General features: G+C 39.9%; 1 protein-coding gene across 3 annotated transcripts in view; it reads left to right on the top strand.

Annotated features, from left to right (window-relative positions):
- AHCYL1 (adenosylhomocysteinase like 1) overlaps window positions 1–25,905 on the top strand; it is a 66,704-nt gene that overhangs the window by 18,813 nt on the left and 21,986 nt on the right. For 2 of the 3 annotated variants that reach the window (XM_063140461.1, XM_063140469.1), the window contains exons 2-3: window positions 23,096–23,207; window positions 25,478–25,621. In XM_063140461.1, the coding sequence (XP_062996531.1) occupies window positions 23,096–23,207; window positions 25,478–25,621 (256 nt within the window). Of the gene's footprint in view, window positions 1–21,683; window positions 21,895–23,095; window positions 23,208–25,477; window positions 25,622–25,905 lie in introns of those variants that run through there. The other variant, XM_063140479.1, reaches the window with a different exon arrangement.

The raw sequence follows: 25,905 nt of genomic DNA, 5'->3' as shown, positions 1-25,905 counted from the left end.
TTAGAAAGCATTCCACTGATCTAATATAATTATTATAATAATTAATAATAAATTTATTTTATTAAAATAAATAAAACCACCCAGAGAGCTTCAGCTATTGGGCGGTATAGAAATGTAATAAATTTATTTATTTATTTATTTATTTCTAACCCGCCTCTCCATCCTGATCAAGGGGGGGAACAAGAAGAAGTATAAAATCAAAACACAGTATACGTTGTTAAAACTTCCTAAAAACATATTAAAAGCATCTGATTTTGCATTTTGACATTAGTTGATTTATAGACCACCTTTCTGTTAAAAGTTTACAGAACAAATATTTAAACAATTTCAAACAATATCAAAAATATAAAACAGCTATAAAAACCTCCAGAAGAATAAGTCTAGTTATCAGAACTTCACTGAAAATGAATAAACACTGAACGGAACAGAAACTGCCTTCTGAAAGCTGAGCAATGTTGTAATCTCTAGAGCTCCCTCTCTAGGGAAGTAAATCAGGGCACTGTAACAGAAAACGCCCTGTCTTTTCATTCCCAACAACCTAGCCTCGTTTGGGGGTGGAACATACAACAGGGCCTCATATGGAGATCTTAAAGTACAAGCATGTTCATATGGGAGGAGGCATTCCCCCACCCACCCCGGAATCCTTATTCCAAGCCATTTGGGCTTTATAGGAAAGAACCAGAACCTTGAACTGGGCCCAGAAACAAACTAGAAGTCAACATAACTAATGTAGAAGTGTTGTAATATGGTCAGTAAAGCATATATACCAGAAAGCAACTTTGCACCAATTGCAGTTTCTGAACACTCTTCAAGGGCAGTCTCATTTAAAGTGCACTGCAGTAGTCTAAATGGAGAATGACTCCAGAATGCATCACTGATCAGATAGTTTATAAACAAAACTAAGCATGCTACAGTTAATTTTACATGTTGTATAAGTACCTCACGTTTCCCCAATAGCCCAAAAGTAGTTGAATAAAATATTTGTGTTTTTGGAAAAAAACAGTTCAATAAAGCACCCTTACTATGTTTTAAGTGTAGTAAACTCAAAACTTTACTTGGAAATATTTTTGTTGGAATACTTGTAAATATTTTAACACATCATAACTCAATAAGCATGCTATTAGCATGTAAGAAAAATGAAAGTGCTGAGAACTGTTAACATACTGATCTTAACCAGCCTGAAGAATAGTGCATATAAATGCATATACTTCCAAGGGATAGTTACCTGAAAAAAGTTTATAAGTTTGATTTTAGATTTAACTTCATTCCAGTTGTCCAATATGATTTATAACGTATTCACTTACGTAACTACTTTTATGAAAGAGTATATTTCTAAAAATGGAAACGTTTCCACATAAAAATATAACAGTGGAAAGTTTTCCACACCACATCATTGGTGATCACCTCTAAACATTTATTCTAAAATCAATAGATAGTGGATTTAATGTTATTGCTCATTGAGGTCAGGAAAAAGGCAGTTATTTAGGAAATTTATAGGCAGCTTTTAAACTTACAAATTCTCAAGGTGGCAAACAATTTTACAACAACCAAGACATGAGAGTTAGCACACTTCCTTTTCATTGCCAGAATTACAAGTAAAACCTATCTTGGTTTGGAAAAATCTAGACTATTATGTATAACTCCTGCATCTCACTAGAATTGCCTTGACTTTTCTAAACTGATTTAAAAAAGCACTGAGATGCTTCTGTGGAGCATGAATGACAGATATAAAGGGTTTGACCTAGTTTGCGCATTACACTAGCTCATGGTTTATTTAACCCATGATTTCTTGCCCTACCCAGTGTTTTTCTGGCAGATGATCAAACCAACAGTGGTTTGTTTTCTCAATCCTTTGTTTGCTTGTTTCCCTCCTCCTCTACCTGCTTCCTCCCGGTATCCAAAATGTCTTTGGGACCCTGTACTACTGGCATGTGGAATGGTCAGTTTTATTGGCCACTCTTGCCTGCTGTCTCTGTAGCCTGGCAGAACAATCCAGGAACAGCCCATACTTCTGGGTTCATCTGTAATGAGAACTCATGTTTTGAACAACACAGAGCACAACCCAAGAACAAACTATGATTAATTTTGCATGTGACATTATTATATTTATTTGTATCCCACCTTTTGCCCAATGCTGGACATCTACCTGTGGCTTGATTAACCTTTAGTTAGTTATGGCTGTGCAGCAGTGAGCGAGTGCACTGCCTCCTTGTGTACTGGTCACTTTCAGTCAACTGTAATTATGATGTCTAAACACATAACTCTTGCTTGTTTAAGCATTAACTACTCAATAAGGATGGCAAATTGATAACAGATGACAAAGAAAAGGCCGAACTGCTGCATTCCTACTTTGGCTCAGTCTTCTCCCAAAACGGGTCTATGACACACACACCCTGGCAAAAATGAAGTACAAGATGAAGGGGCAGGATTGAAGCTTTAGATTGATAAACAAATGGTCAAGGAACACCTAATTTCTTTGAATGAGTTCAAATCTCCAAGGCCCAATGAACTGCATCCTAGAGTAATAAAGGAGCTGGCAGAAGAACTCTCAGAACCACTGTCTATAATCTTTATGAAATCATGGAAGATGTGTGAGGTGCCCAAGGCCTGGAGGAGGGCTAATATTGTCCCTATCTTCAAAAAGGGCAAAAAGTAGGAACCTGGGAATTACTGACCAGTTAGTCTGACATTCATCCCTGGGAAATTTTTGGAGCAGATAATAAAGAAATCAGTCTGTAAGCACCTTGAAAACAATGCAGTGATTACTAGAAGCCAACCTGGATTTGTCAAGAACAGATCCTGCACGACTAATTTGATCTCATTTTTTGATCGAGTAACCTCTCTTGTGGACTGTGGGAATGCCGTGGACATAACATATCTTGACTTCAGCAAAGTTTTTGACAAAGTACCCCATGACATTCTGATTAGCAAACTAGATAAAAGTGGGCTAGATGGAACAACTATTAGTTGGATCCAGAGTTGGCTACAGAATTGGACTCAAAGAGTGCTTATCAATGGTACCTTCTCAAACTGGGGGAAGGTAACGAGTGGGGTACGGCAGGGCTCAGTTCTGGGCCCAGTGCTCTTCAACATTTTTATTAATGACTTGGATGAGGAGGTGCAGGGAATGCTTATCAAATTTGCAGATGACACAAAATTGGGTGGGATAGCTAATATTTGGAAGACTTAAACAAACTTCTAAGTGGTCTTGATAGGCTGAAACCAACAGAATGAAATTTAATAGGGATCATTGCCAAGCTATACGCCTAGGAAAAAGAAACCAAATGCACAGTTACAAGTTGGGGGACACTTGGCTCAGCAATACGGCAAGCGAGAAGGATCTTGGAATTATTGTAGATCACAAGCTGAATATGAGCCGGCAGTGTGATGTGGCTGCAAAAAAGCAAATGCTATTTTGGGATGCATTGATAAAAGTATAGCTTCCAAATTGTGTGATGTACTGGTTCCCCTCTATTCTGCATTGATTAGGCCTCATCTTGAGTATTGCATCCAGTTCTGGGCACCATACTTCAAGAAGGATGCAGACAAGCTGGAGTGTGTTCAGAGGAGGGCAACGAGGATGATCGGGGTCTGAAAACAATACCCTATAAGGAGAGACTGGGCATGTTTAGCCTGGAGAAGAGAAGACTGAGGGAGACACATGATAGCACTCTTCAAGTACTTGAAAGGTTGTCACACAGAAGGGGGGCATGATCTCTTCTCAATCATCCCAGAGTGCAGGACAGGGACTAATGGACTCAATTTACAGGAAGCCATATTCTGGCTGGATGTCAGGAAAAACTTCCTGACTGTTAGAGCAATACGGCAGTGGAACCAATTACTTAGGGAGGCCATACTAGAGACCTTCAAAAGGCAGCTGGACAACCATCTGTCAGGTATGTTTTAAGGTGGATTCCTGCATTGAGCAGGGGCTTGGACTTGATGGCCTTCCAACTCTACAATTTTATTCTAATCAAGCCAGATTTAACCCAACAACAAACCATAGGCTGTTGGTGGATTAACTCTGGGTTGTTTAACCCATAAATAACCTAGAATTCTGGGTTTGGAAATCATAATAACCCAGGAATGGGGTGTTCCTGAATCATTCATTACAGCTGCTTGAAAGCAGAAGTGAAGAATGCATGGGAGTAAGCTCTCTTGTTGCTGTATGGCCTCACCAATTCCAGCTCAGGAATTGGTGTGACATGTGACTCACGTCCATGTTTTCTTTTTTTGTGGGGCGGGGGAGTTCTTGTAGTTAACAATGGCTTGTTAGCATGGGGTTGGGTTCACACAGCATAACAACCACATAACAGCCACTGCGTGGTTTTATCCTGGTTGTGCTTTTTATATTGTATTTTGTATTTGTGTTTTTAACTTGTTGGTTGTTTTATGATGGTTTTAATTTTTGTGAACCGCCCAGAGAGCTTCGGCTGTTGGGCGGTATAAAAATGTAATAAATAAATAAATAAAACCAGAATTCAAGCCATGGGTTAAATAAATGGGTCAGAATTCTGTATGAACCAGGTCATTGTGTGTGTGAATGTTACAATGTAGCTCCTATTATATAAAGAAATTTACATCTTTCCACACAAGACAGCAATAAATGATATTGGAATTGACAGAAGAAATTGGCAAGACAATTTCTTAATTCTACAAATTCAGACTTTCATAGGCAAAACTGGTTGTGTGTTTTAATTAGGTGACATGCTGATTTAAACCTTGTTAGCAAACATGATTGGTAGGACTAGATAGACTGACACACTGAGACCAATTATGTGAAGTTTCGAACACTCAAAGCCCTCTATCAGGTGCAGAACCTCAGGTCTGGAGGCCAAATCCATTCCTCTTGGAGTCCCAATCCAGCTTTCCAGGGGCTTCCCAAATGGCCATGCTATATAAGGAAGCAGTCTTGCGAGGGAGCCCCATTAACAAAACATCTCAGCCCCAGTGACAAAGCATCAGCACACAAACGATAAAGTAAGTGCTATTTATTTATTTGTTCCTCTTAGGTAATCATTTTAAACTCATTTAAACTCATAAATGACCAGCTGAAGCCAAAACTAGGGCATAGCAAAATGAGCTTAATTCCAGAAAGGTAACTCCTTAACAGCTGGGAGCTAAATCCCAGGGGGGAAATCCAACATGAATTTATGTTCTTGCAGCCTTGCTCAGAGGTAGATTCCTGAGTGATTGGAAAGAACCTCATCCACATTCTTAAACTAAACCCAATATATAACTCTGTTAACAGGGGGTGCTGTGCAGGCCTAGTTGGTGTAAGAGTCTACTTATAAACCAAAAGTGTAGATGAGCTTCAGTTTGGGCTCAGTGCAGAATCAGGTTTTATCTCTTACAGGGCAGCTCAAACTAAATTTCGAAAATAAACATCCTAAATTTGAGAGCTTTAATTTTGGAAAAAAAAAAAAGTGAAAAAGTGCACAAGTGCACACAGCTTTGCTTAGCAATTCAGCTTCTTGTATTTCCAGGGAAGCTCAACCCACATCCTTTCCTTAATCACCTATCCATTGTCTGTCGTCTCCTCCACCAACCCATTAACCTCATTTGCACGATCAAAATAAGCCACCATGGCTTATTTAATTCAGTGTGCATGTTGGGAGTGATTTGAATAATCACTGCCTGGTGTGGCTTATCATGTAGTTCAATCCTGGGTGGCATGGTTTGTTGGAAGGCTAAACAGCCCTCTAATAACCCTACAATAGCCTGTGAATTATTGGAGGGTTGTTTCCCCCTCCAACAAGCCATGCGGTCCTAGTTTGGATGGCACAACAAGCCACGACTGAATGGTGATTAGTCAAATTGCACCCTGCACATGCCCAGCATGTGCTGCAATTTAAATAAGCCACCAGCTTATTTTAATCATGCGAACTGGCCCAAGGACAATTGTCTTCTCCCCTAAATAGAAAAACTTCAGTCCTAGGGACCTCAATTGGCCTAAATTGCCACTCACTGGATGGCAAATAATAGTTGACCATATCCTCCAATATATGCTGAAAAGTTCTACCAGAATGCAAGAGTTGAGATCTTAGCAGTTAAGCATAGTTTTGTTTGTATTTTCAATTTTTCACTGCTTACCGAGTTTTTGTTAGACTTGATTACCTGCTCTGCAACCTTTGATTGAACATCTAGCTATGTTTCTTGGCAAAGACAGTAAACTTCTTTGTTTCTCCTCTCCCCCCCCCCCCTTTGAAAGCTGGTTGGTTTTCATTTAAGAACTTAGGGCAATTGATGTTCATGCATCAGTACACTTAACATTAGTATGCTAATATATATCAAGGCCCAAGGGGTTGGAATGCTGGAAAGAAGGGCAGTCTGGATCCCCTCTTGACTCTTCCATGTGGCAGCGTCTGAACCATCAAATACTATGTGCCTACGTTGTTCCCATATTGTGCTTGACACAATATATCAAACAATCAAACAATATTAATTTAATCTTCTTGTTCTCAATCTTATTGTCTGCGCCTGTTTGGTGCTGCACACTGCTTCAAGAAGAAAACTATGATGGACCAAACAGAGCACAATCATTTATATGAAAGGGGTGGTCACTAACCCCTAATCTTCCTTGCAAACAGGTTTAGAAAAAAATAATTGAATTCATGTGCAGACTCAGTCCTGGTGAAAAAAAGTATTTGTGACTATGATACCTCCATAATCTGAAGATTTCAACATATAATTTCAGGTTGAAGTGTTGATTGAGATAGACTAAATGTGATTTAAATTAAACTGAGGATTTGGTTAACTAAGCTAGTTGTATCATGTAAATATCTGTGTGTAAACTTTGTGTAATTGTTTAACAATCAAACAAAATAACTGATAAGGATAGGCCAATGTCATACAAAGCCTTCATACAAAGCCTTTAAGAATTCAACCCTGTAACTCACATCCAAAGTCATAACTCCTGCTATTTTAATAATCTTTCTAGTTCTAAGGATTGTATGTCTTCCCTTTTGTATGTAATCACTGATATAAAAAACAAGTTAATGAGTTGCAGAAACAGTTCACCTTTGACCAGCAGTATTTGTAAGGTTGTATTGTTTAGTTGTTAGACATAGACAAATCTGATGTACATAGTCCTGCTTAAAATTATTGGCCCAAGTTTGTCAATATTCTATCCTAATAAGTTTTTCGTGTATTAACACAGTTGAAAAAAATGCATGCAGCTGGGAACAGAAATGACTACTCCCTTAGTAACTGTGCAACTCCCCCACCAATCATGACATTATCCTGTGGAAACTCCTTTAGCAACTGCATAAAGAGCATGAGTTGTCATGCGGCAGTATCACAACTGCATTGCTACTAATAAATTGCTTCCATTAAGGCCAGTCAAGATAACAGGAATAGGGGACAGCAGTCTTCTTAGTTGCCTTTGGCCTCAACAAAGATTTTTTATCTTGAAAGACAGAATAGGAATAATTTTAATAAATTCTTGGGAATAGACAGCATGAGAGGGACACAAGCTAAAATCCTGTTTGTGATGGTTGATTCTATCTCTCCCCATCCCACCCTGGCCAGTGGTGCCCTTACAGCTCTTTTCTACTGTCAATACTTTCAGTCCATGTCACAGCTGTCATCGATGGGCACTCACGTTGTTATTGCTTTGCACTATTAAAGGTCTGAGGAAGTGAGTTTTAATCCTTGAGGGAAAGGCTAAAAGTTTGAAGATCAAAGAAGGTATATAGCTGTGAGACCAGAGTTGTTGTAATAATGCTGACTTTGATCCACTGCAGCAGTGTAACATTGAGGTGTGGCTCTTCCATTCTGTATAGAGCACATGCTTTGCATTCAAAAGGTTTCATGTTAAATTCCTGGCATCTATTGGTGGGACGAGGAAACTTTTTTGTCTGAAACCTAGAGAGCTGCTGTCAGTCAGTGTAGATAATACAGAGGTAATTGGATGAATAGTCTGAGATAAGGAATAGGTATTTAAACTACTGCCTTTAGGGTTTACTGACAAGTGTCTATGGACATTCCTGGTGCAGGGCTGTGGAGCTGTAATATCTGTCAGTACCAGTTGGGATTCCTGGTGGATTCTCTATCAATAATAGAGACCTTAAGGTTGTTTACAGATAACAACTTTTCAAATACTTGGTGTATTGTCAGGCAATCATTACCCATGGGGTATGCACTCATTTCCCCCCCTGTCCTACCATAAATCTGGTCAAACAAGTATTTGAAATACTTCAAGTAAGTAAATGGGGAAAGCCAAACTTGGTTCCCACACCATGATCAATATGGCTGCAAGCCTGGAGCCCCTGCTTATCAGGGTCCTTGTTTACAAGGGAGTGGGATATAATAATAATTATTATCCCGCCTTTTTCCCAATACCAACTTTACAAATTAAAACATGTACTGTTAAAACAGATAGAGAGATATAAAAAGTAAAAAGTAATTAAACATGCTACAATATTAAATCATTTAAAAACATATACAATACGAATATTTTTTTAAAAATCCAATATATAAATAACGTATAAACAGAGGTCCAGACTGCCCTCCAAAGGTCACCTGGAACAGAAAAGTTTTAGCCTGCCTCCAGAAACTCACCAGGGAGGGAACCAGTCTAGCTTCCCTGGGAAGGGAGTTCCAGAGCCTTGGGGCAGCCACTGAGAAGGCCCTGTCCCAGGTTTCCACCAGGCGTGCCTGCGATAGTGGTGGGACTGAGAGAAGGGCTTCCCCTGAAGATGTCAGATGACAGGCAGGCTTGTGAGGGAGAATATGGTCTTTCATATAACCTGGACCTGTGCTGTATAGGGCTTTATAGATCATAACCAGCACTTTGAATTGTGCCTGGAAACAGACTGGAAGCCAGTGGAGATGTTTTAAGAAGGGAGCTGTATGCTTTCTGTAGCAGCCCCAGTCAACAATCTGGCTGCAGCTCTTTGAACCAGCTGAAGTTTCCGAACACTCTTCAAAGGCAGCCCGATGTAGAGCACATTACAGTAATCCAAAAGGGATGTAACTAAGGCATGTGTCACTGTGGCCAGGCCAGACATCTCTAAGTAAGGGGAAGGAGTCCTGCATGCTGTGTGGTTGAGACAGCTTATCTGAATGGCTACCTGGCCACACCACAGGGTCGGAGTAGCCCCGAGAGCCAATCAGCAGCACTGACTGGTCCCAAGGGACGGAGCCTGAGCAATGGATCTGGGAGGGAGAGTTCTTCTCATATCTCATAGTTTTCTCATATTCTCATAGTTTTACCCTACCCTGTGCCTGCTTACCCTACCCTGTGCCTGTTTGCATTCTCTTCCCCTCCTTATTGTTTTACTAGGATTTTATTAGATTGTAAGCCTATGCGGCAGGGTCTTGCTATTTACTGTTTTACTCTGTACAGCACCATGTACATTGATGGTGCTATATAAATAAATAATAATAATAATAATAATAATAATAATAATAATAATAATAATAATATCTGTTCATGGGGCATAAATTTACATCCCCCATGTGACTAGAATTGTACAGGCCTGATGGCATCCACCTCTTGGCAGTGATGTTTGGATAGGTGACATTCATAATAGCCTACTGAATTGGTTGTAGCTATACTAGTTTTGGTGGAGAGCTGGGCAGATTCAACTGACCATCCCTTGTAGTGCTGGATCCATTTCAGGAGTAAATGGGGATTGGAGATTCTCATAAGGAATTGCGGGATGGTGCTTCAAGGCTGTGTAATGTCTGATTCCTTGCCAATGCCAAACTCTGAGCTGTAACCAGTAAAGTTGTAACCATTTATAATGCATTCCAGTTTGTTTGGTTCCTTCTCCCATCCCTTGTCTCACCACCATTATGAACTGCTGATCTATTTGTAATCTTTTAATAGTCTATTCTCCCTCCCCACCTCACTTAAGAATACTTCCTTGAGGTGATTAGTTTTTAGACTAGAAGCTGTTTGTGATGCTGTCTAGTAAGTTTTACCATTTCATTGGTAAAAGACTGGGGAAGTACAAGACTGGGGAAGGGGCTGAAATTAGAAATGGGGGGGAATGCTAAAGCTTGTCATCCTTCAGCTTAGCTCTTTTCTCTCCCCTTCCCCCCATGCACATTTTGTGCATTGTATTTGTAGTATTATCACTACAGGGTGGTATCAGATTGGGCTTTTGTCTTGCTGTTGTCCTGCCTAATTCACAGAATTTTACAAGGGGCCAAAGTGACATTGTCTTCCACTCCTAAGCCTCCCAAGTTCTCCCACTGCTTCTTCCATTTTTTTCTTATTGCAAAAAATGATGAAATAGCTGCACAATGCCTTTTGACTGTTAGCACTAGGACCCCTCCATCTGGAAGCACCCAAAGTTTCAATATGCAGCCTAAAACGGCTGCTCATAAGCATATGCCTGAATTGTAAGAGAGATAGCCTCAAGCAAACCTGACAGTCATCTCCAACTTAACCCTGGGGAATAATGTCCTGCTTTTCCAACCTGACTGAGAAGTCTTCATGTTTTTGTATGGCTAACACAAACAGAGTTGATGTGAAGCTCTCCTCTCTCTTGTGCCTGCATTTTCTTAAACATGACAACTTGCTTCCAAAAATAGATGAATTAAAACAATTACTGTTCAAAGCTTACAAATGCTATAGAAGCTTATAAGAAAATAGGACCAGCTTCCTGGAAGGAAATCATGCTGGAGAAATCTTTTCCATGAAGTAATTAATCATTAGAGATGGCTATAGTCATTCAAAGTAGTTAGTTTGGGCCTTTTAGGTTGTAGCATTGGCAGTTCTGTATTGTAACCTGGATTTGGACATTCTTCCTCTTCTCAGTTTTAAAAAATACATAACTTTTAATCAAGAAAGGGAATTCTATGGCTTTTGATCTAGCTAAAGACAGTGGTATGTATGTGTATATAAACCCAGTATAAACCAGCATTTATTTGTGCTAAACCTGCTATTCTTGGGGAAACTGCCTGCCCAGTTAATGATGAAATGTGGAAACCTTGTGTCGGAATGAATATAAAGTTATGAGTGAAAAGAGCAGGTCATACTAGGACAAGCTACGCAGTGTTTGATTTCTGTGGAAGCAAAAGAGCACATTAGTATCCTCTCCATTCAAGTAAGCTACTGATAGGAATTGATCTGGTTCTCAATCTGGGCCTTGGGCAAAGGCAGACAGTATCTTCTCCGCTGAGTTCTTTAGAGCCATGCTGCACAATTGTCCATGGCGTAAAAGCCCAAGACTGGTTGCTTTGCCTGATGCTTCCTAGGGAGAAGGAGAAAGGATGTGGCTATTTCTTGGGCCTTGATCAGTCCTAATTACTGGTGCAGGCTCCTGACTGAGGGGTGGTAACAGAGAATGCCTATTCTCCAGTCTTATTTTGATGTACTCTCTGCTGTCCTCAGTGGTAACATCCTATTGTATGAAGTCTTTTTTTTAATGAGCCTTTATTCATTGTAAAACAACTGCCTTTCAGTGCAGTGCAATCTCTTATGTCCACCTTCTCCAACTTGGTACCCTCTAGACGTGTTGGATTACAATTCCCATTCTGGCTGGAGATGATGGGAGTTGGCCAACTGGAAGGTGCTGGGTTGTGGAAAGCTGTTCTGTGTAGTAGTAATTCCATTTCCTCAAACTGCCATGTTTTTCTTTTGAGGGTTATTAGAACAATAGCAGGGTCCTTTAAAGTTGTGCCCATCATGTTGCTCTGAGAGTTAAGTTCAGCCAATGCTATTAGAAGCTTCAGGAATAAACATGCTGGTACTCATTTTCTGTTAACATGTGAAATGTATTGTCATGAGAGACAGATGCAAATTTGGTTTTGAAGTTACTGAATTTATTTAAAATACTGCTTCAGTTGAAATGATCATTCCTTACCTATAATTCTTCAGAGTTATTATAAATAAAACTGGAGATATGCAAATAAGCTATTTTAACTTTCTGACAATCTATAATTCTAGAATTGACTTATTTGGAGGAGGTTGTAAAGACATTATCTTGTTTATGGCAGCTCAGTAATGTGAAAGAAATGTCTATTTGTAGTGGACTGGATTTGGGAACTTAGCAGGGAAAACATTCACCAGAATTATAGAAGATCTTTACAAGATCTTTTTCAACCTACCTTCTGGTCTTGATTCAGAAGGTAAGAAGGGAGCTGGGAATAAGATGGTCTGTCCCCATTGTGGATGTTCTCTACAATATGGGAAAGACTACAGAGTAGCTATGGCACATTAACATGTTTTTGCAGTTGGTATGCTTCCTCTTTGCCAGGTGAGCAGGTTAGGCAAGACTAGTAGAACTGCACTAGCAGATAAACCTAGCTGTTAAAGCATGTTGTGGGGGCGTCTTATCTGGAGTGGGGGCAACATTACATAATGGTTTAAATCTGTATGATCTCTTTGTAGGTTTGTCCCTCTTTGCTGGAAGCAATCTTTATTCACCATGACTTAACAGGCAATAGACAAATTGTGAGCTTGTCCTATGGGAATGGAATTGGAGGAGTAGGTGAGGGAAAGAGTCAAAGAAATTGCAGCTGGTGGGTGCCATGTGCTTCTGCTTGTAAGCCAGAAGATGATGACTTAAACAACTCAGAGTTTTAACTCAGAAACAAATCCTGGGTTGTTTAACCCTCAGCAAGCCAGAATGCCAGGTTTTGGATGTCAGGGCTAAAAACTCAGGAATGAGGCATTCCTGGGTTGTTTAGCAAAGCAGATGCAAAGCAGAAGCACCGAGTGTGTGGGAGGCAGTGTGCTCACTTGTGCTCAGCCTCGATAACCTATGATTAAAGAACCTGCAGGTTGTTGTTATGTGCAAATGGTCCATTGTGCCACTTACCTTTGGTGCATGCAGAAGAAAGTGAGCAGGGTTTACAGGCACAGCCACACCTATACCCACTGTGGTGGTGGGACATATTGTAATGAGTGATGAGATAGCATTATATAATACTGTATACAGGGTACAGCAGGGGCTATAATTGTGATATGTTAGCTTTAGCTTTTGACATCTGCATGCCCCTCTCACTTCAGGGGGGGAGGCATTGTGCCATCTTTCAGGGTCAGCATTTTTGACAACTCCTCTCACATAGATGACTCTCCCCTCTTAAAACTGAGATTGGCAACTTGTGCCCCTCCAGATGTTTTGGCCTACAACTCACATGATCCCTCAACCATTGGGATTATTGGAGTTGTAGGCCAAAACATCCAAAGTTGCCCACTTCTGCCTTAAATGTTGAATTCACTTTCAGGTAGATCTTCCCACCCTTTGGGTGTAAGACCTCCTTTCCTTTCATAAAAGCCAGTAGCTGTTCATGTGGCTGCACTTCACAAGGCTTCAATTTACTGATTTTTTTTTCAAGATGTAGTTTATTGCAGTCTCTGATTCTGAGTAAAGGGGTTGGTCATTCTAGTTTACTTATAAAAACCATATATACTGAACAAATAAATCGTAAAGAAGCTACATGCAGAGTTCAGATGTGCTTATAATATGCTTATAATATTATTTAATATGCTTAAATGAGTTGAGTAATCTCAGGTATGTAGAGAACCAATTTTGTGCTGAGCAGCAGTAATAATTTGCACCCTACAGTTTTTTCTTCCTCACGCTTAAAAAAAATCTTAAAACTGTGGATTTCTTTCTTTCTTTCTTTCCCTCACTCCCCACCCTAGGATTATCTCCAGGGAGAGATCACTTCTTGCACATTCCTCTCAACATGGGTAGAAGTGAATGACCAAATTAGGAGGTCTAGGTATTCCTGAGTTTCAGTTTCCTATGGTTGGGAACATTCAGAATGGGGAATGGTGTGCATGAACTTGTACAAGCCTAAAACACACTTCTAGTCTTTCCCAGATGATAATCCAAGGAGTAGGGTGGATGGGAATAATGTCAATGCAGGCACTGAGACGTCCTTTTGCCATTGTCCTCCTTGTGCAGTGGTGCAAGCCATCAATGGAAGGTTTTCAGTTCTGGAATGGATACTGTTCATCCCCATTCTTCCATAGCACATGAAGGAGAACATTAAAGCTCTTATTCTTGACATATTAGCTTTCCATATCCCAGGGGGACAGTAGCTTAGTCCTTTAGTAACACATTTAGTAGATGTACACCTTAGGTCAAAAACGGTAGTTCTAACAAGTGCCATTGCATCAACTGGCTAGCTATTTATTAAATTGCCATGGATTGGCCTCCCTTTCCATGCCTGCCCCCAAAGCAATTAAAGGGTATACCATAATGGGCACTTAAGCAGTGTAGTATAGTCTTCATTAAAATGACTATAGCCCATGTGGTATTCTGTTTGTAGCATTTTGCCCTATTATAAAAGGCTTCATTCTTTTCTCTAAGGAGAAACCTATAAAGTGGTTAATAATTTAATAAATTAGTCTAAATAGCCCCAGGAGTAGTCCTTTGGAACCCTGAGTATTTGAGATTTAAACCAATCAGAGGTACTGCAATTTCTGTTTTAAAGGGTGAGCATTACATTGGTTACTATAAAGTTTAGTGTTGATTTTTGTTTTTAGGTTGTGTGCTCTGAGAATGCTAAGGAAATGTACTGTTTCTTTTACAGTCACATTTTCAGGATTCAGGACTTCAGACTCTTGAAAAATTTATATTGACCTATTCTGTATTACAAAGGCAAGGGGTGTCGAGTATTGGGATTGAGGTATCCAAGGCAGGGGTCTAGTAATGGTCACTAACTGGGTGGAGGTGGAATTCAGTGAACAGACCTGCTCAATGGGAGCTTTGTTCAGCCCTTTTGGCTTCTGAACTGTCATCAGATACGTCACAGGTATTTACAAGCTGTTCTCACAACTGTTAAGAAATTGGCTTTTAAAAATTGCAGTGTGCATATAGGACATGCACAGTCTTGATCTTTTCTAATTTAGTAGTAGTAGTTGTTGTTGTTGTTGTTGTTATTATTATTATTATTATTTCTATATTGCCCCATAGCCGAAACTCTTTGGGCAATTTACAAAAGATTAAAACATTAAACATGCCAGTGTCTGTATCTATAAATGTTCTGTTCCCTTTCCTTCCCTCCTGTTTGTTCTGTTTTTGTTTTAAGTGTTCAGCTTTTAGCTGGGATGTGTCTTTTAAGCTTGTTTAATCTCCCTGAAGTGAATCAGACTGAGAATGGAAGTCCATGTACACTGGCATATGTTTTGTAGATCAGAACTGCAATGTTGTAAAGTGGTGTGGTCTGTATGCTGTGATTAGCATGTATATCGTAATTCCAAGAACATAGACATTCTAGAGGACAGGCCACAGTAAGTATACACTTCTGCAGACACTTTATACTGAAATGTTTTGGAAGCTTGATGGCCGACTAGCATTTCAAGAAACAATTTTCATTGATGTGGTGTTAGTATTATGTAACAAAACTGAGGCATTTCAGTTGAGACTTGAGAGACAATATGCTTCCATACATTGACAAATGCATGTAACTATTCAAGTTTCACAAAAGCAAATTCATTCTATATTGGTTTTTTGGTAGATACCAGTTGATACTGGGAACAGTATGACTCATTCAGCTATCCTCATACAAAGTAAGGGCGATACTGAGTGCTGTTTCAGCTTCATGGATTAAAGCTCTAGGCAAGAACTAAACTATCTCCCTTACACTATTGATTTACTGGGATTAAAAAATATTTTCTTTGCTGCTAAATACTGTGCTCCACCCGGTTAGGAAAGCAACTTCCAGCAGTGAAACGAGTATGAGTTCCAATAAAAAGATGACATTGTAAAGATTGCTTTTGGCTTTGGAAATATGGAGTCTCTACCCATAGCAAAAAGGAGCAGTGATCTGCTTTCCTCAGTGAAGCCAACTAGTGGGCCCTAAATATGGCTGTCCCGACCTTTCCAAAATCAAGTGGATGGAGGTCTACATTCCACAGCAATATGTGGAGGAGACACTTTGCAGCCGTCAATATTGGTGTCTGATAGATTTGAGAGAGGATTTTCCCACTAATGTCAGTTAGAGATCCCAGCGCATGAGCAAGGAGGATGAAATTGTGGAAAGGTCAGCTTCCGAAGCTGCAGTTAGGTCCTGACTTATTTTCCAGGGTTGTATTGTAACCCTGTGTCAGACACCTTTTTGGTTACACAAAGCAAGTTTGAAATTGATTTAATGCTGGAGTAATTCACTTCATTAGTAAGCTGCTTGCTATGTTTGATAATATTTTTAGACAGGGCAGATTTTACTAAGCTGCAGAGTTCAGATGAGCTCCCTTAAAGCTGGTGCAGGGATTATTGCGGTAAATTCAGCAGTTGATTTCATTAGCAAGCAGTTTCCTAGATCTAAATGGTCCTTTTTAGAGCTTAAAAGCCAGATCCATGTGCAACTTGTTTTTGTTCCTCTTTGTATTATTGGAATAAAATAGGAGCACTGGCAAATTTGTAGCAAGAGAATCTTTATCTGTAGAGGCTTTTCTTGTGGGGAATGGGAACCTTTTTGTTTGTCTGGAGCACTGGGAAAAGTATCCTTAAGGCCACTAGGCTTCCACTCTTGCTGAGAATTTATATTGATACCAATGTAATAGACCTGGATTGTTGATATTTTATTCTATGAGGTCTTGTAGTTTTTGTTACAGAGGCTTGCCAAATGGTGGGTCACACTGAATTTTTAAAATTCTTCCCTGATTTCTGTTTTTATAGTTGATAGTTTGTTATGGTTTATAGCAGAGACAAAATTCTGACATTCTAAGCATACCTGTTAGGGTTTGGGTTTTTTTGCTTGCTGCTAGAACTTCATATGAATGACCTCCCCGTTGCCCCTGGTATGTTCCTTTTCATTATTTATTCTCAGTGCCCAAAGCTTCTACTCTGCTTTAATTCAGGGACAAATCCCCATTTGAGGTCTTACGACATGTACAAGCATTTCCATTGTTCAAAGCTTTTTTCTTAGCCTAAATTAATATCTTGATTTGGAGAAAATGGAAAAGTTTAGACTTTCCATTCCAAATCTTCTTTTGGCCACCAAAGATAGCAAAATTTGCACCAACCTTTACATTACTTACCTTATCCATTCACTTGACACAGCCTGCACTCATTTCTAGGGCATCTGTACCATCAGCAGTATAAAACACACGAGCAGTAGTATAATGCATGCAAATAACTTCTTCTGTGCTTGACAACTTTAGTTTCCTATGAGCAGCACAGCTACAGGGCAAAGTTTTATTTCATTAACTTTTTATCCCACTCTTCCTCAAAGAGCTTAATAGCAGTGAATCCAGGTCTCCCTGCCATTGTACCCTCACATCAACCTTGTGAGGTAGGCTAAGCTGAGACACAGATGGGTTGTAGGCTACCAATAAGCCTTGTGGCTGAGCAAGGTCTTCCTGTAAGCCCAACACTTTAATTACTATCCCACACTGAATCTGTTGCTGGCTGGTGGATTAAAAGGGCTTTTTTTGTGGGGGGATCCTGAGGTACATGTGGGCAACCTGCAGCTCATAGACCACATGCAACCTTTGGCCAACTTCAGTGTGGTCTCAAGGTCACCTCTCCTGCCCAGATGATTAGTGTGCATGCCTCCTGCCTCTCCCACTGCCCAGCTGACTGGCACCCATGGCTCCCGGCTATCAAGCTGATTCTAGCACTAATCAGCTGGGTGGGGGAGGGGGGAGATGGAATCTCAATGTGCTGCAAGGGGGTGTTTAAACCTTCCCATCCTCATGTACTGAGATAAGAGAGGTCAGGATATGGATGTGTGTAAGAATATATGAATTTCTGGGGGGCACTGCCTGACAAAGTAAGAACACCTCTTTTCTGCCCATAGTTCTCTTGTCCCCAGCTTCTTGGGAGGAGAGAGTTTTTCTCTTGCACGAATTGTAGAAAGGAGGTATTGTGGCTCTTGGGGAACGGAAAACTGAAGTACCTAATTCCCTCTTAATTCCTCAAAGTTTTGGGCTTGTGTTATGTAGAGTTCACACAACCAAAGTGCATGGTTATATTCACGATTGGAGTCCACTGCACTTTACCTGTCCTGAAAAACCTGGTTGGCATATCTGTTGTATGTACTATACTAACTGTAAGCAATGCATTTTTCTAAGAGCCAAGTTTTCTGGGTGGCTTACAGGGTTTCAACAACTATTCTTCCAAGAATCATTTGGTGGCTTTGAGTGGTGGTTGGCCTGGTTGAAACATAACACTGTACCATACTTTAGAGTTACATGCATAGGCCTGCTTCTAATACAGCCATGAAGAGGAGATCAGGAAAATTTGTTTTTATTTTAAATTATTTATTATTATTATTATTATTATTATTATTATTAATAATAATAATAATAATAATAATTTGTATCCCGGCTTTTGCCCAATACTGGGCCTCACATAATAAACTGCAGTTTGTTGTTTTGTCTGTTTTGATTAAATACTATGAAGAATAGCAGTCTTCGGAAGAAAATCTGTCTTCTGGAATCACAACTTGAAATGAAATTAAGCCAAATAAGCCAAATAGGTGCAAAGTTGTTCTTTGTCAGGCAATTTGCTTTTAATTTGTTTTTGTTTTTGTTTTTTTAAAGGAACACACACATACACACACACACTATAATTCCTTGGCAGAAGGTGATAAAATTTGCAGGCACAGTTGTCCCTTTTAAGGAGATAAAGTCTGCCAAAATTCAGACAAGTGCAGGGGGTTCTGTGCAAGAGTGTTTGTGGGTTTCCAAAACTAAAAACTACTCCCCCTCCTGTGTTTTTTGAAGGCAATTTCTATGAAACCCACATACATCATAATGTTTCCCCAAGGGAAGAAATCTGCGAAATCTCAGAAGGATGGGTGTAGTGTTTTTTTGTGCAAGGGAAGTGTTTAAAGTTTTTTTGGGAAGTATTGGCACTCTCCTCCCACCCATGTAGTTCTTTGGGCATTGCCTATAAAAATGACATTAAAAATGTGTCCCTAGATAAATAAAACTGCAAAGTTTAGAAGAATAAGTGCAGAGGTTAGGGAATTACTATGTATGAAAGACAGTTTTAGGTTTATGTTTTGTGTGTGTGTGCTCAGCATCAAAGACAGAAAATGTAAGGGCTTCATCTTTGATGGAGTGGATAGATTACATTTTATTGAGAAAATATATGAACGTATATTGTAGAGCTTGCGCACACTATATAGTGCCTTTAAATGTTGGACTGTTTTAAATGGGGATTCCTCCCCCTTTAGTTTATCCCTGTGCCTCCTCTTTGTGAGCAAATTGCTGTATTTGTTGTATGAACAGTGCTTGGTGCAAGTATGAAACCCTACTTGCTTCTAGGACCTCAAAGCACTATATCAAAGGTGGGCAATATGCGGGCTGCAGACCACATTGTTCTCGCTGCCACCGATGTTCCCTGCTGGCTCCCACCACTGTCAAACTGCTGAATTTCAGCAACAAATACTTCACCAGATTGCTGCCGAAACTGGCCACAAACCACTAAGGCAGCCTAAAGTGGCTAAATCTCACTTGTTTTGAAGCAAGATTTGGCCCCAGCACCCCCAATGTCTCCTGCTAGCCTTCACCACTGCCGAAATTGGCAACAAACTGCTGGAGAAACCTAAAATGGCCTGGGGTGCCCTGTCCTCTGCTGTACAAAGGGAAAGTACTGGGGGGTGGAGATTTTGATGGAAGACTTGGTGGAACTTTGCATGCCTGATGGGGGAGTTGGTATCAAGCACAGCTACTACAGAACAGCCAGAAGTAGGTACAGAAGTAGGTACATACCCTCCATCCTTGGGGAGGGGCCGTAGCTCAGTGTGATAGAGCACATGCTTTGCATGCAGAAAGCCCCAAGCTTGTTCCCCGACTTCTCCAGGTAGGGAAAGGAAAGAATCCTGCCTGAAACCCTGGAGAGCTGCTGCCAGTCAGTGTCAACAATGCTGGGCTAGATGGACCAATGGTCTGACTCAGTATATGGCAGCTTCCTATATTTCTACGTTCCTCTCCCTACCCTGGTGTTTTCCTTATATGGAGTATTTGTTGGAAACTGTATCCTCCGAACAAGTCTGTTTGAAATGAATACCATTCCTCCTTGAGGGGAGCTGGGAGAGCAAATTTTCTGTTGCTGATTCCTAACCTTGTGGTACAAATTTAGTAGCTTGTCTAGTATGTTGGACAAGTACTGTGTATTATAGTCTTTTTTTCAGGCTATATAAAAAAGGGCAGGGTGCTGTTTGAATTGATCAATATATCCTTTTGGGGGTTTGGGTGGGTTTAAAAGATATCCACCACTGTGTCTGCTTGAATTTAAAGTGGTAAGTTGCTGTCTTCTACTAAGGTTTTAAATGCAGTCATATAACCTGCAATTAATGGGACTTGACAGTACAGTACTTAAAATGTCAGAGGCCACTGGAGCTCTGTCTTCACAAGAATTGAATCCTTCTGCTTCCTGTGGTGGAGTCCTTATGGTGATAGCAATGGACGTCTCTGTGCTGTGAGGGAATTGTAATAACAGGCTGATATTTTTGTAATGTTCCCTCACCCATGTTGGTATCTACTCACAGCACCTCATTAACCCTGTTCATCATGGTTTTGTTTTGGAGGAAGCATGATCCCTATACATCAGCTAATACCAAAGAGCATGTGCTCTTATTGGCCCAGGGAAGAGAACTCATTCGAGCAGAAGGGAAGGAGCAACACCACGATGAGTTGATTTCAATTGAGGCAAATTAAACGGGTAGTTTTAGATCACCAAGGAAAGTAGAACAGCTTAAATGATCTGCCCCATTGTATAAAACAAACTAAGCAATTTCTACAACATACTATTAATACAACCTAGGAACAAAATCTGGAGAAAAAGAAACACCACCTCTTAAGTTATGGGAAAATAGCATATGGCAAAGAATATTAATCTGCAATATAACTTTATATAAAGACAAATCTGGGAATGTAGAGCAACGAAGGAAGACTCAATGAGACATCGGAGTAAATTTATTATTTATTGGAAAGGATGAAATAAGCATGATAGTTTAATTCACTAAGTTTTGGGCGTAATTTTATTGCTTTGCATAAAATAGCCCTTGCATAAAAAACATACAAACACCAACAAAAAAGAAAAACAAGAAGTACAGCAGCTAAACATAATGCACATGATATACAAAATATAAAAATAACATGTCGTAAGTGATTAATGAAAAAGAGAGTATTTAAGTTAGGATAATAACCATTGTTACTTTTAATTTATTTTTGTTGAAAATCTTACATAATGAGAGTGAATATAAATGGAGAGGAGTTGTTGTTATGCTGTGCTACCTCTGACTCCTTTAGTACTCTTGATTGTTAATTTGTATATAGCATTTTTATATTTTAATAATTAAAACTAATTTTTAAAAGGAAGATGTGAGAGCCCTGTGGCCCTCCAGATGATGATGGTCTACCACCATACCTATTTGTTGACCATTCTGATAGGAACTGTTGTTCCCAAACAACAGCTGAAGGGGGGGGGCTACAGGTTCCCTACCCGTGGTATTGGTAAACAAGTCCCCTTCCATTTTTTGTTATCGTTTTGTTACATGACAATTGAGGTGGTTCAGACATGACACCAAACAATGGTGGGAATCCATTAATTTATTTCAAAGACATTAAGAAATGTAAGGAAGAGAACCTAGGGGGGAAATCTGACTTTCAAGATGAAGTATTATAAACATCTTAATCACTTCATTGTGTTTATGTGTCTCATACGTTAGACTCTATTATCTAGATTTTATAAAGAAGTATCAAAATAAATGTTTGTGCAATGGTGAAGTTCATAACTTTGAGAACATTACTGAAGACAAAATGGTTGAATAAATGCAAGCATAAGAAGCAAGCTGTTTTCTTTTATATCTACAATTCTGTTTTTCCAGCTCTGGTTCTTGGCAGTCTCATTAGTATCATGCTGTTCTTAAGGCCACACAAGCAGCACATGGGGGTGGTTTGTGAAAATAATAAAATCACATGATTGTAACTGTTATGGTGCTTGAAATGCAAGTCTTGCAGAATTAGGGGTGAGTTTTACATTTCAAATCATTTGGAGTTTTCTGACTCTGTTCTTGGCCCTTTCCTATGGGTGGATTAGATCTTAATACTTTTTCGATAACTTGCTTTATAGTTTGAGCCTTGACTGAATTATTTTCTAAAGTTAAGAAATAGACTTGTATATAGTGAGGTACAGACAATTTAAGGAGGCTTTGTGGCAAATATTTGAATTGTCATTGGTCGGGGTCAAAACCCCTTTTATGTTTCACTTAATTCCATTGGCTTCTATTAGCCTCTTTCCTCTTACTGTAGAACTACTTGCTTCTGGGAGGAAAGTGTTCCCAGATTAATTACTGGGGTTGGTTGTATCCTAGAAGTACTTGGAAGTGTGAACAGCTTGTTCTAGATCCCTCCTTTGTATTAAGGGCTACATGGCCAAGAGTTACCATGACCCCCTATCAAGGAATTTCTAGTTAGCTCTTGGGAGATTTGCTGTTTCATTACAGGTTCCTCCTGTAATGTGCCCGTTCCTAGAGATGTCTGATCTGGCCCCAGTCAGCTACTGTAACATGCTTTGTGTGGGGTTGCCTTCAAAAACTGCTCAGAAATGTCAGCCAGAAAGCTGTGGCCAGAATGCTGACTGGGGCCAGATACAGGGGGCATGCAACATCTTTAGTACAGTTGCTTCACTGGCTACTGGTCTGTTTCAAAGTGCTGGTTATAAAGCCCTTACAGCTTGGGACCAGGTTACCTGAAAGACTGCTTTCTCTCAGTCTTTAAGATCTTATTGAGAGGCCCTTTTGAGACTGCCACTGTCAAGAGGCGCATTTGGTGGCAACATGAGAGAGGGCCTTTTTGGTGACTGTTCCCAAGGTGTGGAACTCCCTCCCAAGGGAAGCTAGATTCACTCCCTCTCTGCTGACCTTTCTCTAGCAAGCAAAGACTGCTTTATTCAAGGAGCCATTTCACTTGTAAGTGGGTTTGTCTTTGTATCCTTTCATTGTTACGTTTTTCTAATATGTTCATGTGTTTTATTTTAATCTATTTAAAATTGGTTTTGTAAGCCTTCTCGAGTGCCATTTTTTGGTAGAAATGCAGGGTATAAATCAGATAAATGAATACCCTGTATTACTCACTTGGTTTTCTTTGAGGTATGTGTGGAGAAGCAAGGCATTGATAACAAGATAAAGCAATATAAACATGTGTGTCTTCTTACTCCTTTGTATTTAGCAAATCCAGTTTGCGGATGATATGCAAGAGTTCAGCAAATTCCCAACCAAGACTGGTCGCCGGTCTCTATCTCGTTCCATTTCACAGTCTTCCACTGACAGCTATAGCTCTGGTAAGTGTTTTCCTGTTCTTGATCTTTCTCCCTTTTGGTTTATGTGAATCCATCCCAACTGGAAATCTTTGATGATGATGCATTGCAGTATCAATAATAATTATCTGACTAGATAAGAGGTTTGCTCACAATTCTGTTGAGTTTCTCTTTCCCTCCAGCATTCGCACATGCTGGCAAACTGGCACAGGACATCCAATCAGTGAGACTTCTTTTATTCAGGGAAATGTCATAGTGAAAACCTTAATGGCTACACATTCCAAAAACACTTAAAAGTTTATTGATGGTCAGAAAGCTTTAGGCTCTAAAATAACGCTACTCTCTACAATAGCAACCTGGTTTCCCAGTTACCATCAGGCAATCACAAAGGGGAATTCTTGAAAGGCTTAGCAAACCATCTCAAGAGAGCTTCTCTAAATGCCGCATGCATTGGTAACACTCAGGGACCATGACCAGTGCCTACAAGATCACAGGAAGGGTAAAATCTCAGGCACAGGAGTCTCATGCTTCTGCTTAGCACCAGCAACTCCTTGCACTCAGCCTGCCAAACACTGAGCTGACCAGGAAAACACACAAGCCACTGCAAATGCAAGTTCAAGTCTATGAAAAGCCTCACTGTACTTTTCATGGTACAGTCCTTCGAAATCCAAGGTCCAAATACAAGAGAGTCCATGTGCGAGAGCTTCAAAGTCTCAAACAGAGATGGATCCAAACAGGATGGATTTCAGGCTGTGTCGAAAGATGATCCTAGCAAAGGCTCTCTTTGCCTTTGCCCTAGCTTATAACGGGATTCCAGGCCTGTTCAAAACCACTTGACAGACAAAGGCTCTAGTTTGTAACACATGCCTGTATCCAAATAGGGCAGTACTGCTCAGCCCACCAAAATTACGCTGCAATTTGAGTGACCCCTTCAACCTTTCTCAAAATACGTTGTCTGTTCCCCAGAAAAGGCTAAGAGCAAAGCTGAGAGAGAAAGTGAATGCTACTCCCATGAGAACTGATAGAGACAAGGTTGCACAGACATTTCAAACTAGTTTTCACTAAATCTACCAACAACTCTGCAAGGCCAGAAGCCTTACATGAGACCCACACCTAAGAAATTCTTGTTATGAGTTCTACAAAATAAAAGGGTACCTGGCCTAGTGGCAGTCTGTCCAGATGAAAAGGTTTTGTTCTCTTCAGACAGCTCTAGATGATGTGCTATGGCCAGTTTGATATTTGGGCTTCTTCCACTTTCAGAACTGTATTTCATCTAGGATGCAGTCAATAAACCCTATAACACAGAGCTCTGTGAACATAGATTGCTATAACTAACATTAAAAAAAAACCACGACAAGCCCATAAAATTGGCAAACATAGCTGCCTTTTTGTGTTTGAAAAACAGATTGGGTTGCATCCAAAGTTTCCTTTCCTCTGGAAGGAGTGAACCTTTGGATGTATCCCATTGATTTATCTATTCTTTATGGACATTGTTTGCCATTTTTCTCTATAGCCGTACAGGTAAGAACTTAAAAGGAGAACAGCAGCTGGTTGGCCACCGTTTAAACAGCATGCTAGACTAGATGGACCCTTTGTCTGATACAGCATGACTCTTAAACTCTTATGTTACCTTTCTCCCTCAAGATGTTGGTGCATTGACCTTACAACTTTGGGCTATAGAACCTGCCACCTTTTGTTCCTTCTCATCTGCTGTAATAGTCTGTTGGAAAATAAGCCCCTTGTATTCTTTTGGCTTTAGTGGTTACAAAAGTCACCCCTCCCTCCTTAATTGTATATACATGGCTTGCAGGATCCATGTTGCTTATATTATTATAGCATCCTATGTGGACATATGCAAGACTGAACTTTCAGTGCTATGCTGTTGGTTGAAAAGTATTTCCCATGTATTTATGGATTGCTTAACCTAACTGTAAACCACATAAGTTAAATGTTATATGGTCCTTACAGGACCTGGTTTGTTTGAAAGGCAGTCTATTTTTTTAATAAATAAGGTGGGAGCTGTCTGCCAGTAATTTTCCAAGGATGTTGATCTCCTGCAGTGTTTGAAACCCGCATGGTGCCACCTTATGCTCATGTATATAAGCCAAGAAGTGAAAGATTTGAAACAGGAAGCCAGATTGACCAGGAGCCTTTCCCTGTTTAAGAAGAATTATTAGAACGAAGATAAAAAAGCACAGATGGTAAAATGTCAGCACTGAGTAAGGCATAATGATTGTCTTAGTTTGTTTCATCTATATTCTGTTCTTACCAAGCATTTTTGTTTTGTTCTCTAGCGGCATCCTACACAGACAGCTCTGATGATGAAGTTTCCCCTAGAGAAAAGCAGCAAACTAATTCCAAGGGCAGTAGCAATTTCTGTGTCAAGAATATCAAACAGGCAGAGTTTGGTCGTCGGGAGATAGAGATTGCTGAGCAAGGTAAAGGGCAAGCTGTTGAAGTTTCCTCCTCTTCGTGCATCAATAAATTATATTCTGTTAGTCATCAAACACCTTGGTCATAGATTACTGACATTGCAACAGAGTTAAACAAAGTAAACTTAAAAATGAAACCCATCAGGATCCTTCCAAACAGGTGGTGGTAGTATAATTTATAATGGTCTACATACCCAGCCTTGTGAGCAGCAGAGGATGGTCAATGTCTGAAAAATGCTTTTGACGTCTATGTGGTAGGAAGAAACTAATAATACTTTATCCATGCAGCT

The sequence above is a fragment of the Elgaria multicarinata genome, chromosome 1 (assembly GCF_023053635.1).
Source record: "Elgaria multicarinata webbii isolate HBS135686 ecotype San Diego chromosome 1, rElgMul1.1.pri, whole genome shotgun sequence".
Lineage (NCBI taxonomy): Eukaryota > Metazoa > Chordata > Lepidosauria > Squamata > Anguidae > Elgaria > Elgaria multicarinata.
Note: the sequence above shows the minus strand (reverse complement) of the source record. Positions and strands in the feature narration are given on the sequence as shown.